Source organism: Cuculus canorus, chromosome 20 (assembly GCF_017976375.1).
Source record: "Cuculus canorus isolate bCucCan1 chromosome 20, bCucCan1.pri, whole genome shotgun sequence".
Lineage (NCBI taxonomy): Eukaryota > Metazoa > Chordata > Aves > Cuculiformes > Cuculidae > Cuculus > Cuculus canorus.
The window spans coordinates 456,145-472,032 of NC_071420.1; the positions used below are offsets into that span (position 1 = coordinate 456,145).

Consider the following 15,888-nt stretch of genomic DNA (forward strand, 5'->3'; position numbering starts at 1 on the left):
TGCTTCTAATACTCGCTTGAATGGAAAACGTTTTCAGAAAGTTACTATAGAAACTTAGGACAGGTCTTCTAAGAGAACATATGTGTATCTCCAGGTGCTGAATGCAGCGTTAAAATCAATTATAGAAGATTTTGTAATTGGAAAACAGAGAGATATAAATCATCAAATAATTTATGTTGGAATAGATCTTTACGATCATCAAGTTCAACCATAAACCTACCACTGCCAAATCAGTTCAATCAGGAATTAACAGGTATGTTAATTGTACTGAAATGCTTTTTAGATGCTCTAGCAAAACCTGAGAGTCACTATTTACCTTTAAAACAGATACGCTTTAAAGCTAGCTCAGTCCACCTAGGAACACAGACTCATGACAGAACCAAAACGTCATCCACGCTTGTGTATCAGGGATCATACCTGTTCCACCAAAGTGAACTGGTGATTGCAGGGATAAGCCTTGAACCTCAGCTTAGCGATGAACTCAATGACTAACATGTAAAATCTAAAATTCATTAACAATCTCTTTTTCATATATCTCCTCCAGACAGACACCCAGAATAATACGTGTTCCATTATCTGTTGATTTCTGCATGAGGTGATATTGGCAAAAATATCCATACCTGTAAAAGACTTTAAATGCTTACAAAGATTGTCAGTTTAAAACCTCATTTTACATTCAAATTATAACTCAATCTAAGAGCTTGCAAAGGATTTGCATTCTAAACAAAAAATCTCAGTAGGTTAAAATGCCTTTATTGATCACCACTTCTCTAAGAAATCTTTTAATTTATCATCAGATCTCTAAGTCACTTTCATAAAGAGCTGTCTTTACAAAATACACTTTGCAATTCTTGGTAGTATCTACAAGGCACTGAATAACTGAAACAAATTCTACCAGTTCATTTGCAACACACTGTTCTTTTAGTTTTAGTAATGTTTTTACTATTTTTATTACCTTCCACAAATGCACTACAACTACTTCGAAAGGATAAAGGAAGCCTAGCACCTCAATCCCCTTACACTTTCATCACTGATCAATAAACGTTATTGTAAAAACGGAACGTCACTGTGATATCTGTAGGAACTATACTAGAGGATCCACAAAATCAGTTTATACAACTGCATCCTTTAGACATGGAACAGTTACCTGGTCTTCTTAAAATTAATCTGAAATAAGCTCTTCTTATACTACAGCAAGCAGAAGCACATGCAATTAAAATGTGCGCATAAACTGAAACACATTCATCCACTCTTCTAATGAAGGGTGGTAAGTGCACTTTCTACAATTATTTCAACAGAAAGGAGAAAGAAGATGACAGAGAAAACAGCCTTCTACTGCCAATATAGAGTCAACAAATTCAAATAAATTAAAAATAAAAAAAGACAGCCCTATAAAATACTACCAGCATTTAAAAAATACCCTTCCAAAGTGATAAAAAACCATAAGAGTGAGCTGGTGCACCCAAACCTCAGACAGCTCCACTGAAGGCTTGACACCAATGTAATAAAGCTGCTTGCAGGATAAGCAGAACACACAATGTGGGAGGTTTTTTAAAATCTATTACTTAAGCACACAGGTCCCCCAAAAAAGCTCTCAGACCCCAATTACCACTGTATGAAAACTAGATAACTTCAGAAAATGAACCCAACCCCTCACTCAGAACGTTTTATATATGTTCTTGAATGTATATGCATACATTTTTAGATGAAAATTGATTGGCAGCCTACCTAAGCTTGAGGAACAGACATTTCCTTGTGCCCCATCTAAGGAGATTTCTGGTAACGTTTTTGGTTTTGAGAGGAAGTTGTGAATTATAAACTTGAAAGACTATGCACCCAAATCTGTACAAGGAGCAGCAGTATGAGATGACAAATAACTGAATGTGCTATCAGTCAAATGTTTGTTTTCAACAATTTGGCACTGAGTTTAATTTTCAGTGTTCGCTTTTGAGTTTTTCCGTAGAAAACTGAGCAGTCTATTAGGTGACCTCAGCTGCGTGACAGATCTCTGCACTAAAATGCTAATTCAATAATGGAAATGTCAATGTGCTCTCTAAAATATCACTTTTACTGAAGTCTACAAAGGATATTTTGTTACTAACAGCATGTTGTAAAATGATCTGAACAGTTCATAAAGATCTGCAAATAATCGTAAAACTGTTATGGGCAGGATTCTGGTGAAGAGGGTTTTTTTTCCTGCACACATAAAAAATAAAATACAAACAAATAATCTCACTCAGTGCTAATTATCAAGTTCATTTTTTATTAGCTAAAAACATCTCAAAAATCAGATCTTAGCATGTTAAATTTTTAAGATAGCATAAAGAAGAGAACCGACAGTAGGATTAATGTAGGCAAACAATCTTGATGAAGAGTCCTGCTCTGTAGCTAGAGGTTTCTGCATAGAATTACCCTCATTGAAAATATTTCTTTTGTTCTAAATCTCACAATATTTCTAGACACTTTATGCACCACAAAAATCTGCATTTAACTCACTGCATTAATTTCTAGCAGTTTAAATACTACAGTAAGTACTAAACCAACCTGTGACCGATTCTGTGACTCAAAGAACTTCTAACTACAGTAAGAGCCTACCCAGGTCAGTGACTGACTATTCAATATTTAAGAACAGAAATTTCCAACCTCAAAAAGTAGAGCCCAAAGTTTAAAAAAGGAAAAACGCAAAACAAAGCATGACATTCTCATGTCAAGTTATGTACTAAGATTCAATTTTACAATAGTTATCCACAGAGAGCATGCGCTTTGCATCAGGGACATATTAAATAGCACACGTATTTGCGTGAAATCTGTTTTCTTGATCAAGACAGAGGCTGAACAAATAAAGCCACAACCCAGACATCTGCTGAAACGTCCTTGAGAAGTCATGGTTCCAAAGCATGACAGTAGCACACTCTGAAAACTCCAGAAAGTATTTTAAGGTACTGATAACTGAGAGGAAGTTAATTACTGGATATAGTTTTCAGAAACTATTTTGGGGGAATCGTAGCAGCAGTATCTGTTGGAAAACACTCCAATGCCCTGCATTTACTCTTACATATTCAAAGCTTCATGTTCAATCCTGCACCATTTGACCTCCAGTATTAACAGTAACTAAGAGTTCTCGATGGTCTGGATTCACCTGAAATAAAACTGTTCGGGTACGGGCTCAAGGTTTCTGTAGTTCTATTTCATAGATTCCACCAACTACTTGCAGTATCTAAGCTAACAAAAATTACACCTACCTCAATTAAGATGCTCTATTTTATATTTAGGATACATTTCTTCGAAATAGTCAATGTGTGGAGGCTGGAGTATGTCGAGGGCAGAGAGTACCTAGGAAACACCATACAAGATCAAGACCTATCCCAGTCAAACAAAACCAAATCCCTTTCAAAAAGACAGTCAGACTGCACTTTTCTTAGCTTTATTCTATCATGCAGACAGACCAATATGTGAATTTAACAGCCCACCAAGTCAAATATTCTGTATGCTTACAGTCTCTCTCTTCTATTTTTTATTTCAGTTCAAGAAATTTTTCCCAGCTGCTCAAGCTTAAAAGCATAAGTTTATACCCCAAATAAAACCTGCTTTATTTTAAACGTATATATAACCACAAAATATTTGAAAGAAGTCATTCTAGCAGAGAAGTGCAAAAGTAAGAGACATTACACTTTGTTCTGCCTTTCATCTTTAAGAGTTCTGTGACACAACGTTTACAGAACGTAACGGGAGTTACAAAACGGGAGTTACAAAAACCCAAAGTCGTTCAGGTTCTGAATCAGAAGCTCAGCGCTCTGTGCAAAGCAGAAAGGTAGAAAAGCAGCAGCACCGAATTTAGCTCCTCTCACAGGAAACAGTACTGCGTTGGAGTAGTCTTTTAGATTCTGTCCTAGGAATATCATTTCTAGGAATATCATTTAGGTGAAACGCATGAATTCCAGTTGTTAGCAGGCTTGATTTCTAACTGCCTATAGAGATGCTTTTATTTAACTTCATAGTCCTCAGTAAAATCTTCTCCATAATGAAGACCCTGGTGAGGAGCAGTTTAAGATACCAGTTCTAAAGGAATCTTGCCCCAGCACCCATTTGCCAAGGACTTGTGGCAGTGATGGTGGAACTCTACAATCCTGTATGAGCTTGCCAGGCAGTCCCTCTCTGTGGCATCTCACTGACAACACTGATCTGAACTTAGGGGTTAACCACAAATAAAATTTTTCTTGGACTATGATACCTTCAAATAAAAAAAAAGATAAACTTTAAAAAAGGAGGAAAAGCAATGCAATAAGGTTCTGAAACCCACTTCCTGACCCCTTTCCTCCAGGAGATAGTACTCCCAAGATGCTTGTTACTGCTCATCAATGGGAGAGGTTATAGCATCCACAGGTGACTTGTGGAACAGTTCCTGTAAGTACTTTTTTATTCACTTCAGAGACAATCATGTAGGTCAATTAAAACAATTTTTTTTAAATGCCTTAACTTAACCTAGCTGTTGTTAGAGCAGATTTGGGAGTGCTCGAACAACCACTCTGCTAGAAGAGCTGAGAAAGCAATAAATTCCAGCAAATGGGAGAGAAAGAAGGAATAAGAAAAAGCTTGGAGGCGAAAGCATCTCCAGCCAGCATAGCTTTGTGCAGACTGACATTGATCTACAGCCTAAAATAAGATTAGGTAGAAGTGCATTGCCTGTCAATCTGCAAACATTTTGGAAGGGAAATTATTGAACCGCCTTAGATTCTTCATAACTTCATTTTTTATAGTGTTTGCAGCAGTAATATCTCAATTTCCAGGAAAACTGATAACTATAAAATTAGAGAGCTTTTAAAGCATTTTTTTTATATTCTATAACTTAAAAGAAACATATACTTCTGTTGTAGATAGCTCCATTTTACAATTAAGCTTTATCAAAGACTTCAAAATTACTTTGAATTTACTTACATTGTCATGCTTAAAAAAACACAACATCTTCAACTCCCGGAAGACCCTTTTACAAGAGACCAAATTTTGGAAGACGTTGGGCATCTTTTTGAGTGCAACTCTCTTTCCATCTCGTGGATCTGTTACTGACCTACAGAATAAAAAATTTAGAACATCACATACTACTGTTAGACATTTTTTTCTAAATGAGTAAAGAATGTTTTAGAGCTCTTATCATTCTCAACTTAGACGGTGAGTCAAAACAACGTGAAGACACTTCTTGGGAAAAAAGTATTAAGCAAAGGGCATTATGCACTGTGCTAGAGTCTGCATTAAATGCAGTGTGATCATTCTTCAGTCAGAGTACATACACAGATGCCCAGTCACACTTGCTAGCTCTCAGGTGGCTGGATACATGTTCACCAGGGCACATGCTGCCTGCCACCAGCATATGCTGCAGCTCGAAGTCAGAGGCTGAGGAGCAGACAGGACAATAAACAACTCCTTTGCCTCCCCAAAAAGACCGTACTGAGACTAAAACACTTCTCTCAGTCACACAGATCTGGTTTTGTCGGGTCTACTGCTTTCTTCCTCTCCTAAGAGGCATAAATATTAATAATTCCATTCTGACAGAATGCTGGCAACTGTAAGGCTATTGCTTGATCTACGACTAAATCACTTTACACCTGGAGAAGCAACAGCACGTGGTATCTAAGTTTCCACAGTACCAAAACAGGCATTGTATCTGTCTTTCTCCCACAGAGCTTATGAGATGCAAGTATAGTAGTTCAGAAATTATAAGGTGTTTTGCACATGGCGAGTATTTTAATTTAAAATAATTAGATTCTGAAAATAGAATTTTATAATGAGAACCATAAAACTAGAGCAAGGAGATTATGGTGCTTCAATTCCCAATCACAGTTTTTAAGGTGAGGCTTTTTTTTTTTTTTTTTTTTTTTTTTTTTTTTGCATAGTTTTGTTGGGATGACCAAAATAACTTTCTTCTCAGTGCAAAGCTATAACCTCGTAAGAATCTACATCCAGCCATGAACCCTAATGACTACATCTGTCCTGAAAAAGTTGCTGGCTTTTCTACCATGTGACTCTCCTACAGATGACACAGAAGGCTACTGCTTTTGTCTCTGATCCACGTTGCTTTAAGTAACTAAATAAAAAAATTAGAATGGAGTAATGTACTTGTATCTCCAAGTACAAGAACTGACTTCAAGGTACAAAACAATTCCATCAATCCAAAAAGTCCGAAGTAGCCACCGACAGTGGTGGCTGGGCATCCAAGATATAGTATCCCACACCCTCACTAGAACACTCATTAAAAGACACTGCATAATTTTAAGTCAACGGTGGAGGGAGGACACGGGAAAGTCGATACCAGACTATTTCTATAGTGGGAAATACAGAGCTGAAAAGAATCTGAGAAGGTCTTGTAATTCACAATATGTGTCCTATTTTCTCCAGGACCTTTGCCTCTTGCCTCTAGCCTAAATAGGAAAGAAAGGGAATGAAAACTGGAAGAGCTACAGAAAATCCTCTGTTAGTGCAACTCGGCACTCGCCACGGGCCAGACGGAAACACCCTCCCTCACACTGCAGTGGCTTCATTCTGAGACAGTGGTTAACCTCTGCAAGGCTATTTGCAAAACAAGGTACTATTCATCATGAGCAGGCGACATTACAGGCCGTCCTGCAGCCTCACGATTACAGCTGAGGCAGATCCTGAACACCACACAGTGGGGCAGGACCAGGCAGGGGCTCACAGATCCATATAAATCTGATCCCAGCATGAGCTGAGAGCTCCCAAGGTCAAGCACCACCAATCAGCTAATTACTGGTATTGTCTCTTTATGAGGCTGCATTTCTGTCCCCTGCCAAGTTTATACCAGCTTTTAAATAAATAAAAATATAATAATAAAAAGAAGGCAAGCCAGTAAACCTCTAACCTGTAAAAGAAAACTTAAAAGCTGCTGATTCCTCGGAATTATAGATATAATCTTGCTACAAAAGCGAAGTGTAGAATTTTATTCACATAATACCCCACCAATTCCACTGTAGATGCTACCGAATTAGTAATCTTCCCTTTCCAGTTCTGACCACTGTTGCTGACCACTGTGTGCACACAACTGCTACCAAGAGGATATTCACAGCTGTGGAAGAAATCCCACCAGGGGACAGCAGTGGAGATAGGCTAAACAACATTAGTCTGAAGACAGAATAAAACAATGCTTAAGATCCAGACAGCCTATGTGAGAGAGTTCACATCAACTTCTACCATTTCTGTTACCTGTAATAAATTAGTGCAGTAAGCACATAGAAACTTCTCTAAAGAAAGACTAAAAAAAGTCTTTCTCGATAACGTCCGGGGGTTGTATAACACAGAAAGAGCCTGCTGGGTTACTTCCTTGAGGAAATCAGCTGCGGAGTCATAGACTGAGCAGATTTGTGTTTGCTTTTTATCTCAAAGCACACCAGCTCGCTAGAACCTGACACAGACAGACCTAAACTGATCAGAAGTCACCAACAACAGCACTTGTGAAGACAGACGTGTCAACAAATAATGCAGCCTTCCAGGACTGATTAAAATCTGTCATCTGAAACTTGGGCACCACCTCAGCCGCTTATGGCAAGTGGAAGTTGGTTCCCCCAACCCAGCTGAGGGCAGCCTGTGAGTTGTGAAACGCTCATTCTTCCTTGGGCTTTGGAGACTGAGCTTCACTCGCTTATCAGCTCCCTAAGCTCCCAGCTGTATATTTAAGCTGTATCTATAGCAATCACCTTCTGAAGTGAGTACCATCACAACAGAACGACCCCACTCCCATCAGTCGCTGAGGAATAACCCATTTTGTAAATGTTAATAAGCAAATAACTCCAAGTATCAGAATCAGCTTTGATATTTTAGGTATTTTTGACAAACTAGAATTTCATAAATAGGACAGTTGTGCAATACAAGTCACACATCTGTGTGAGACACATAAAAGAAATTGAAAAAGAACTTGAACAATATGCAATTAATCAATCAATTAAAACAGCATTATTTTAAAAATAAAGAGCAAGAATATTTTGAATTTGGTTTGGGGCTTAAAGCCTACAAACCAAAATACCATAACAAAACCTGTTGAGGAAAACTCCACATCGCTGGATCGATAAAGGCTGTGTTGGAGTCCTCCCTCCTCCTCAGCTGTTTCTTTATTATCAATGTCTTGGAGGCGTTTTAGACAGATGCACCATGGCTTTGGGCCCACAGAGGGCAATAAAAAGCACTACAACCACGCACACAGCAGATCTGTAGCCACGTTTAGGTCTCCCTGCTGCAGCAGCACCATCAAGGCAACAGGGAATTTAAGGCAGAGTTGTTTCTGAAATTCATCCTATCAGCAGGCAGGATGAAACCAATCTGCTGGAGGAGGAAGAAATACAAAAACAGTTCCCACTTGTTTGCTGGTTCATTTCTAATTGAGCAAGGGAAAATCGTATCTGGGAGGTGAAGACTTGAATATTGGTTCTCTTCCCCCATAACAAACACCTCAGAGGTTCCCTCTTTTAGCAACACCAACACAGCTTCGGGAACCGACACTCAAGACTTTTTGGAATTATATTTAAATAGCCACCTTTTAACCATATTTCCACTTAGAAACTTCCAGAAGGCCATGGATCTGTTGGAGCAAGTCCACAGGAGGCCGCAAAGATGATCCAAGGGCTGGAGCACCTCCCATCCAAGGACAGACAGAGAGTTGGGGTTGTTCAGCCTGGAGAAGAGAAGGCTGCAGGGAGACCTTAGAGCAACTTCCAGTAGTGAAAGGGGCACCAGAAGAGCTGGGGAGGGGGATTTTCATCAGGGAGTGCAGGGACAGGATGAGGGGAATGGTTTTAAGATGAAAGAGGGAAGATTTAGAGGAGATCTTAGGAAGAAATGTTTTCCTGTGAGGGTGGGGAGGTCCTGGCCCAGGTGGCCCAGCGAAGTTGTGTCTGCCCCATCCCTGAAGGTGTTCAAGGCCAGGTTGGATGAGGCTTTGAGCAATCTGATCCAGTGGGAGGTGTCCCTGGCCGTGGCAGCGGGGTTAGAACTGGATGGGCTATAAGGTCCCTTCCAGCCCAAACCATTCTATGATTCTATAAATATTATTCGAGCAAGTGACAAGAAAACTGCAATAATATATATGATTAGATAGACCATAATACACATGGTTTCACAATTTCCATTGTGTCTTGTTAATATTTTAAGGTAAAACTCACAAAATAGCATTTCTTGTAATTATTCAGGCACAGAGCAGTCATGCTTGTAGTCGGTAACAATATAACTCCGATGGCTGTGAATGGGAATGCAGCAATTTCACGCCGTGTTGAGTTTGTTCTCCCTTAACTCGGGGTAGCAGCTGCTTTGGTTCAGCACAAACAGTACCCGAGAACAGAGATAAGTGCTGAAGCCTGTTACAGAGGAATGCTTTTATTTCTTTGTTGCTGAAAGGCTTGCTGGGCTGAGCTCTTCTGGTTCTGCAACACACGGGTTATCCCATCTGTATTAGCTAATGAATCTCCGGCTGTATAGATAACGAACAGCTCGGAAGGCAGCTCCGCGATCCCCAGTGAAAACGGCTCTGTTCAAAACGTTTCTTTGTCCTAACCACCACTTACTTGTCAAACTAAACTGCACATCAATTATTTAAGTGTTATGTACGGTGTGCTTTCAGTGCATATACTAAACAAGCATCTGCTTTTTACAGTAACCTATTACATAGTCCTATCTAATAAAATGGAATTTAAAAGTAAAAATTGCTAGTGTTTCCATTGTATTAGTCTAAAAATCAATTAAAAACAATAGGCTGCACTCACATATACTCCTCAGACAGTGAGATACCTCCATGCAAAACTACCAGAAGGCCTCAAGAGGGGTCCTTTTACTTAAATTACAGATTAAAGTATTCACTCTCAATTCTAATAAAATATTAACATAGAATAACTGAATCTAGTTTTAGAATAGTAACCTGAAACACATTCAGGCAAAGTCAGAAATACAATATATTATTTTAAAAGACCTTCTCCTCACACTGTTCAAAACTATGGAAATGGTAAAAATACAGAAAAACATTGAAGTTACTTGTGTTCACTGATTTTCAGTTACGCTGCCTGAATTTAGCCTTAACAACTACTTGAAGTAAGTGGTCTGACCTTATCACCTCCTTCAAATGGCATCTACATGTGGGAACAACAGCCAAGTGCACACCTTCCACTTCTCTCAGTTGCCTCTGATCTGCATCACCAGTAGCAACAGTGGTGACATGGGTAAAGACCATGAAAGTTTCATATTTGCCATTAAAATCTGAATCCAAAACACAAATTCAGAGTAAATCGCTTTTGGATTTCCAACAGACAAATGAAAACCAGGCAATTTGAACCGGAGGTTGTTTTAAAAAGATACTCAAGATAGGATTTTTTATGGGTTTTGAGCATTCCCTTTCTTCAGCTGCACTGCTACAAAATTACACTCATTGCATCCAAACACAAGAAGCCAACAGTCAGCTTTTATAGAAACTACTTCAGACTGAAACTAAATATTAGGATGTGAATGTTGACCATGTACAGTTGAACAAGTTTATATCTGCTCTGCAGAGTCATAAGGCAGTTTATAGTTGCCTAAATTAATGTTCTCATAAATCACTGTTAATTACGCATGAATAGGAATACAAATTGCAGAACTCTTCTTTCCTTATCGCTACCAAGCCTGTACTTTGTCTAGCTGCCTTCCTAATCCCTTTATTAAAGGGAAAAAAAAAGTTACCTCAGAAATATTATATGGATATGAAAGTAACTGCTGAATACCTAAAAATCATTCCAACCACTGCCGCCCAAAACATGAAATGGACATCCAACTTTTCTGCTCTGACTGAAAGTAATATTTAAAACTTTTGAGGACTGATTCCTGAGACACTTCTGTTGCTGACCCTCACTTGAGAAAACTGACAGCACTTTGTACCTTAAAGTACCACAGCTCTTCATTGTGGTCTCCACAACAGCACTTATCTAGGAACACCAAGTCCAGTCAAGTCAGAGCCAAATCCGGCAACCGATGCAAGTGAACATCAGCGTCCTATTCATTCTTGCCCTTCCCCCATGGATGCAGTTGTCACACAGCCTCATTAGCAAGAGTGAAAGATTTGATAAAATCAGTGGTCTTCAATCAAATATTGATTATCAATTTATAGTGATACACAGATTTATCGATCCTCATTTTTACCGGTTGCGAGACCCATTTTGATGAACAAAAAGAGCTAAACGTATTGCAGAACTGTTAAACTCATCCCATCTGTGTAAGCAAGGCCTGGTGTGTCTGCTTTCCTCTGATTTTTCAGATGCTTCCGTAGCACAAAAATCAGTTTGGGTGGAAAGTCTTTTCCAGTGCTCTAGTTGTAGCCTCTCATAAAGGAACGAGTTAAATGGGGTTGCCATGTCATATACATTCAAGGCCAGTTCCTTTTTTCTTTTAAAAAACCCACTTGTACAAACAAGTAATGATCATCTGCAACATCCCGTTGGAAAGCCATTTCTCTACTCTTTCCTGTGTAGCTGCAACAATTTCACACTGCTCCTCACCTCCCTGCCTTAGCTTTATACCATTCACAAGCAATCTCACTTCAAGGGGCAGCACAAAACTAACGAAGTCAATGAAGATCAGAAATGTCAGGTCTGTATTCCAAAGAAGAACAGAAAAATGAAAAAGCCTGACTGAAAAAACAGTATTTACAGCACCCAATAAAGATGCTGAAAATATTGCTTTTTGTTTGTATACAGTACCTGCCTCTGATACCAGTGAAATAATTATTTATAGCAATACGCTATCAGATCACATATCCCCAAGAGAAACTAGAAAAGCAGGAAAATCTCCTAGGAGCTAATTGAAAGAACAACTAGAAAGGCAGCTTTACTTTCTGTTGTTCTCAGAAGAACACATTTCAATTCCTTCCTCTGCTTTGTTAGGATATTACACACTACGTGAACCTAGCAGTAAAGTGAACAGCAGGCAGGGAATCTATCCACCACTCTGCATGGAATCAATGAGGCGCTCTTTCAACCTACTACAGAAGTCTGCAAAGGTTTCACTTATTAAGCATCAGCTGTAGCTGAGGATGAAGAGATGACAGACTAAGATTTAAAGAAGGAATAACTTAGCAAAAAATTATAGATAGCAATGGGGCAAAAATAAGTTAAAAAATATAATTTGGTGGGGGGGATATCAAGGAATATCTAGCTGGGCTTTAATCATGCCTCTTAGAATTATGCGATCCCAGATGTTTCTATGAGAACACCCAGTCATTTAGGGTTCTTTATTATACTGTATAAACCGCTGCAAAAAGCTACTTTTTTTATAGTCTTAAACCAAGCTACGCATTTTGCTTTCACAGCAATTACCAGTCTTTCAGTGTGATTACCTTGGGTTCAACCAGCAGCTGGTCGCTGTCAGGGCAGCGGGCTGCTCGGCTCCGTGTTTGTCAACACAACCAGGACCATGGCCACCGCCTCTGGCCGCTGGTAATGGCATCCAGTGGCCTCCCCTTCTCACTCGCACCTTCCCAACATAAGGGCAGAACATCAGGTTGTAAAAATTATCAAACAATGCCTTTGAAAAAGTGTTAAAAGGTTCGTTGGAAGATGCTCTCCCTGTTACCTTCCCAGGTTTTTAGCACTTGAGAGAAATGTAAAAAGTAAAGAAAACCTTTCAATTAATTTCCACCTAAACTAATTGATTTCATGATTCAGCCACTCAAACACAGTAACCAACTGCAACAAATCTTTGTCGTAGCTCTATCATCTGCTGGCACAGGTAACAGCAAGACTACTGTAGCCAAAATATTACAGGAGGTTATTTCCCTATTCTTGATTGCTTCATGTATTTAATAACGTGCTGGCAGTTTGAAGAGTTTGTTTCCTCTGTAACATCAGCTTGGCCAGATCTGATGAGAACGATCCCTCCAGTCAAAAAGAGGGAAAAGAAATACAAACATGAAAGTAAAGACAATTTGTCTTATTTCAGACTTTGGCTCTTGTGGGAAAAGAGGAAAACAAATACACATATATTTGAATGCTTAACATGAGATTGAAACATTCCTCTTCAAATATTGCCCATTTTTCCCAGACACCAAAATTTTACAAAATCCGTTATCAAATCCTCAATCAAGTTGAAAGCTCAATTTTCTATCCCAACCAGAACATATTACACCTGTTCTGGACTAAAGGCTGTGAGGCACTTGCAGTCCATTCTGTTTAAGTCTTCAATATCTCATCCTGTATTCACTAACAAATCCAAACCTGCTTATCATAGAAGAACAACTCTATTTTTTTGTTTTATCCTTTCTTTCACAGATAGCCAAGCCTGCCAGAACACTGACTCCCCTCTCTCTAGCAATAACTCAGCACTGTGTCATCAGTGACCGAGCTGACTTTGCAGGTAACAGATTCACCAGAACAACTAGTACTCAGTCCACCAGAACAGACCAGCGTAAAGCAGCCCACAAGCTTCCAGGCACATCAGCCGTTGCTCTGCCTGTGTCCCCAAACCATCACAGACACAACAGCGCTATCTTAAGTAAGAGACATCTATCCTTATAACAGGTGAGCTAGATAAGGAGGTACTTGTCCAAAGGATTTAGTGACGCTGTTGTTTCACACTGGAGATACAACTGCACATGAGGGGGTCTTGCTCTCACCTCCTGCCAGTTCTTCCCTCCTGCCAGCACGGGAGACAGGCAACAGGCGGGTTCAGCACAGCCAGGCTCGTGCAGCAAACACACAGCAAGTGGGATGAAGCCATCCCACAGCCACACGATCCCATGATGCGACAGAGGGGAAACTATGCGAGCACACGGCTGGGGTAAAGCGCAAGATGAGGCAATTTGTTGGTAGCAGTTTGCAATTAAACCGGATTAGGTACAGCAGGAAACCAGGATCTGGGTCACGCTGGGAGCTTATCGACAGAGCCAGAAGTGGGGATCGCACATCTTGGATCGCAGCTGAGTGCCCTGTATAGCAGAGCCATTCCTCTATCCACCAGAAAACTCTTTTTTTTGCTGATTATACATAACAAATATATGTCTCATTATATTTAAGACCTATATAACAAGTTTTAAAAAAAAGTCTGACATAAAACATAACAAGAAAAGAGAGATTTCACAAAACTGTAGCTTCTATTTACATTGCAGGCTAATCACTCCAGAAATAATGAAATTTTAAAGAGTAATAGAACTACAGAAAGGATTAATGCTACAACCCAGACATCTAGTTAAAATGTTTTCAAAGCCAATTCTTATCTCAAAGAATCCTTGCAGGCATTTAGCCTTTTCAATTACCCATTTTAAGTCTTTAGCAACTCTCTACCACATTAATGGCAAATTTTCAAGGTGCAGACTATGCCAACAGCGACTTTTTCTCTCTCTGAATCCAGGTCATTGCATACACATTGTTCTATAGTTTCAAGCGGTAGAAAAACAAGTTTGTGCCTACTCGATGGCAATTATTACACAGAAACAAGATAATGAAAGAATGTTCTCTGGACGGTGTGGGAAACTGCTGATGGAGTTTGTCCTAAGACAGAAGTAAACCTTCCCTTGTGTTTAGGAGAATACCTATAATTTACATTAGGACTTATCAGACGGGGCGGGAGGGGACACATAATAGGATTATCTCCCAACTTTCTCCTATTAGTCAGTGATTTTTTTTTCCTCTGTTGTTCGACTCTTAATCAAGCAGACTTTTTCTGGAACGCCTTACTCTAGATTATAACAAACCTGGTCCCACAAGCATTGCAGCTGCTCACCCAAGCGTTATTTGATAAGCCACTTTTAAACAAATAATGCAGCTCATATTGAAAGGCACGTGATGCCCAATGTTCCACTTCTTCAGCACATGGCACTGCAATCAATCATGTCTTGGCATGTCTCAAAATACATTTGAGCATGGGATGGAATAAAAAAACCTTTAAAAAAGTTCATAAACCCAAAAGATTCCCGAGACTGAAGTGAAATGGCAGGGAGATGGTGCGCAGTTACTATCAAATCAGTTATCTGGGAAATGGTAGATTGGGTGCATCAAGTTTACATGCAGGAATAGGCCCTCAGATCCAGGGTATCTGCTCTCTATGGAATTACTGACAGGCAATGAGCCCTACTGAAACACAACAAAAACCGATCAACAACTCTTAGTGGACTATTAGCAGAGCGGAGAGGTGAGGAAAGCATGCACGTAATATGTGAAGTCATTCAGAAAACAAAACAAAATATGTTTTCATTTTTAACTATAGATTTCTTACGGAAGAATAAAAAGGAAGTTTATTCACACATACTGAGTTTTTAAGCCAAGTAAAGCAGTTTCTTTAACAATTCTGCTATTATAAACACTTAAATACTAGTGAGCCAGGACACAAGTAATATTCTAGAATCTCCAGTGACCTTGGCTAAACAGAAGTATTTTCTCCAGTCACAGACTGAAGAGTTCATCTTCCAGCCTGGTTCCTGACCAACAGTGGTGCTGTTCACTGACACACACGCAATACATTTTAAGGTTTTGTGACAATGCTTAATGGAAGTTAAATTACTCAAATGCTAAATCATTTTGCCTAACTTTAGTACCCTATAGGCAGTTTTGCAGCCCAAAGCTCTGTGTGGCACTCTAAACCTGGCTGCTGCTGGACTTGCAGGTCCAGCTCACCTTGTGGCTCTGCAAAAGGCTGCGCTGGCACAACCAGGCAGAAAGCAGGGAAACAAGTAACTGAAACAAAGGGGAAGACAGACAAGACTGCTTTTTCAGTGATAATGCATACGTCACATATGCTCTAAGTCAGCCACAGTGGCTCTGCCAAGTTAATAAGGAAAGGCATAGGTGGGATTAATCTCTTTCAGTGGGCTCTTAGATAACACATGAACTGTTTTTCTAGAAATGCCTCACTCTACCAGTAAACTGCAGAGAACCGGCT

The 15,888-nt window shown here is 39.5% G+C and overlaps 1 protein-coding gene across 2 annotated transcripts in view; it reads right to left on the minus strand.

The window, feature by feature from the left end:
• NLK (nemo like kinase) overlaps positions 1 to 15,888 on the minus strand; it is a 65,386-nt gene that overhangs the window by 26,072 nt on the left and 23,426 nt on the right. For both annotated transcript variants that reach the window (XM_054085274.1, XM_054085275.1), the window contains 2 exons: positions 4,936 to 5,065; positions 3,278 to 3,333 (listed from right to left, as the gene is read on the minus strand). In XM_054085274.1, coding sequence (XP_053941249.1) covers positions 3,278 to 3,333; positions 4,936 to 5,065 — 186 coding nt within the window. The remainder of the gene's footprint in view (positions 1 to 3,277; positions 3,334 to 4,935; positions 5,066 to 15,888) is intronic.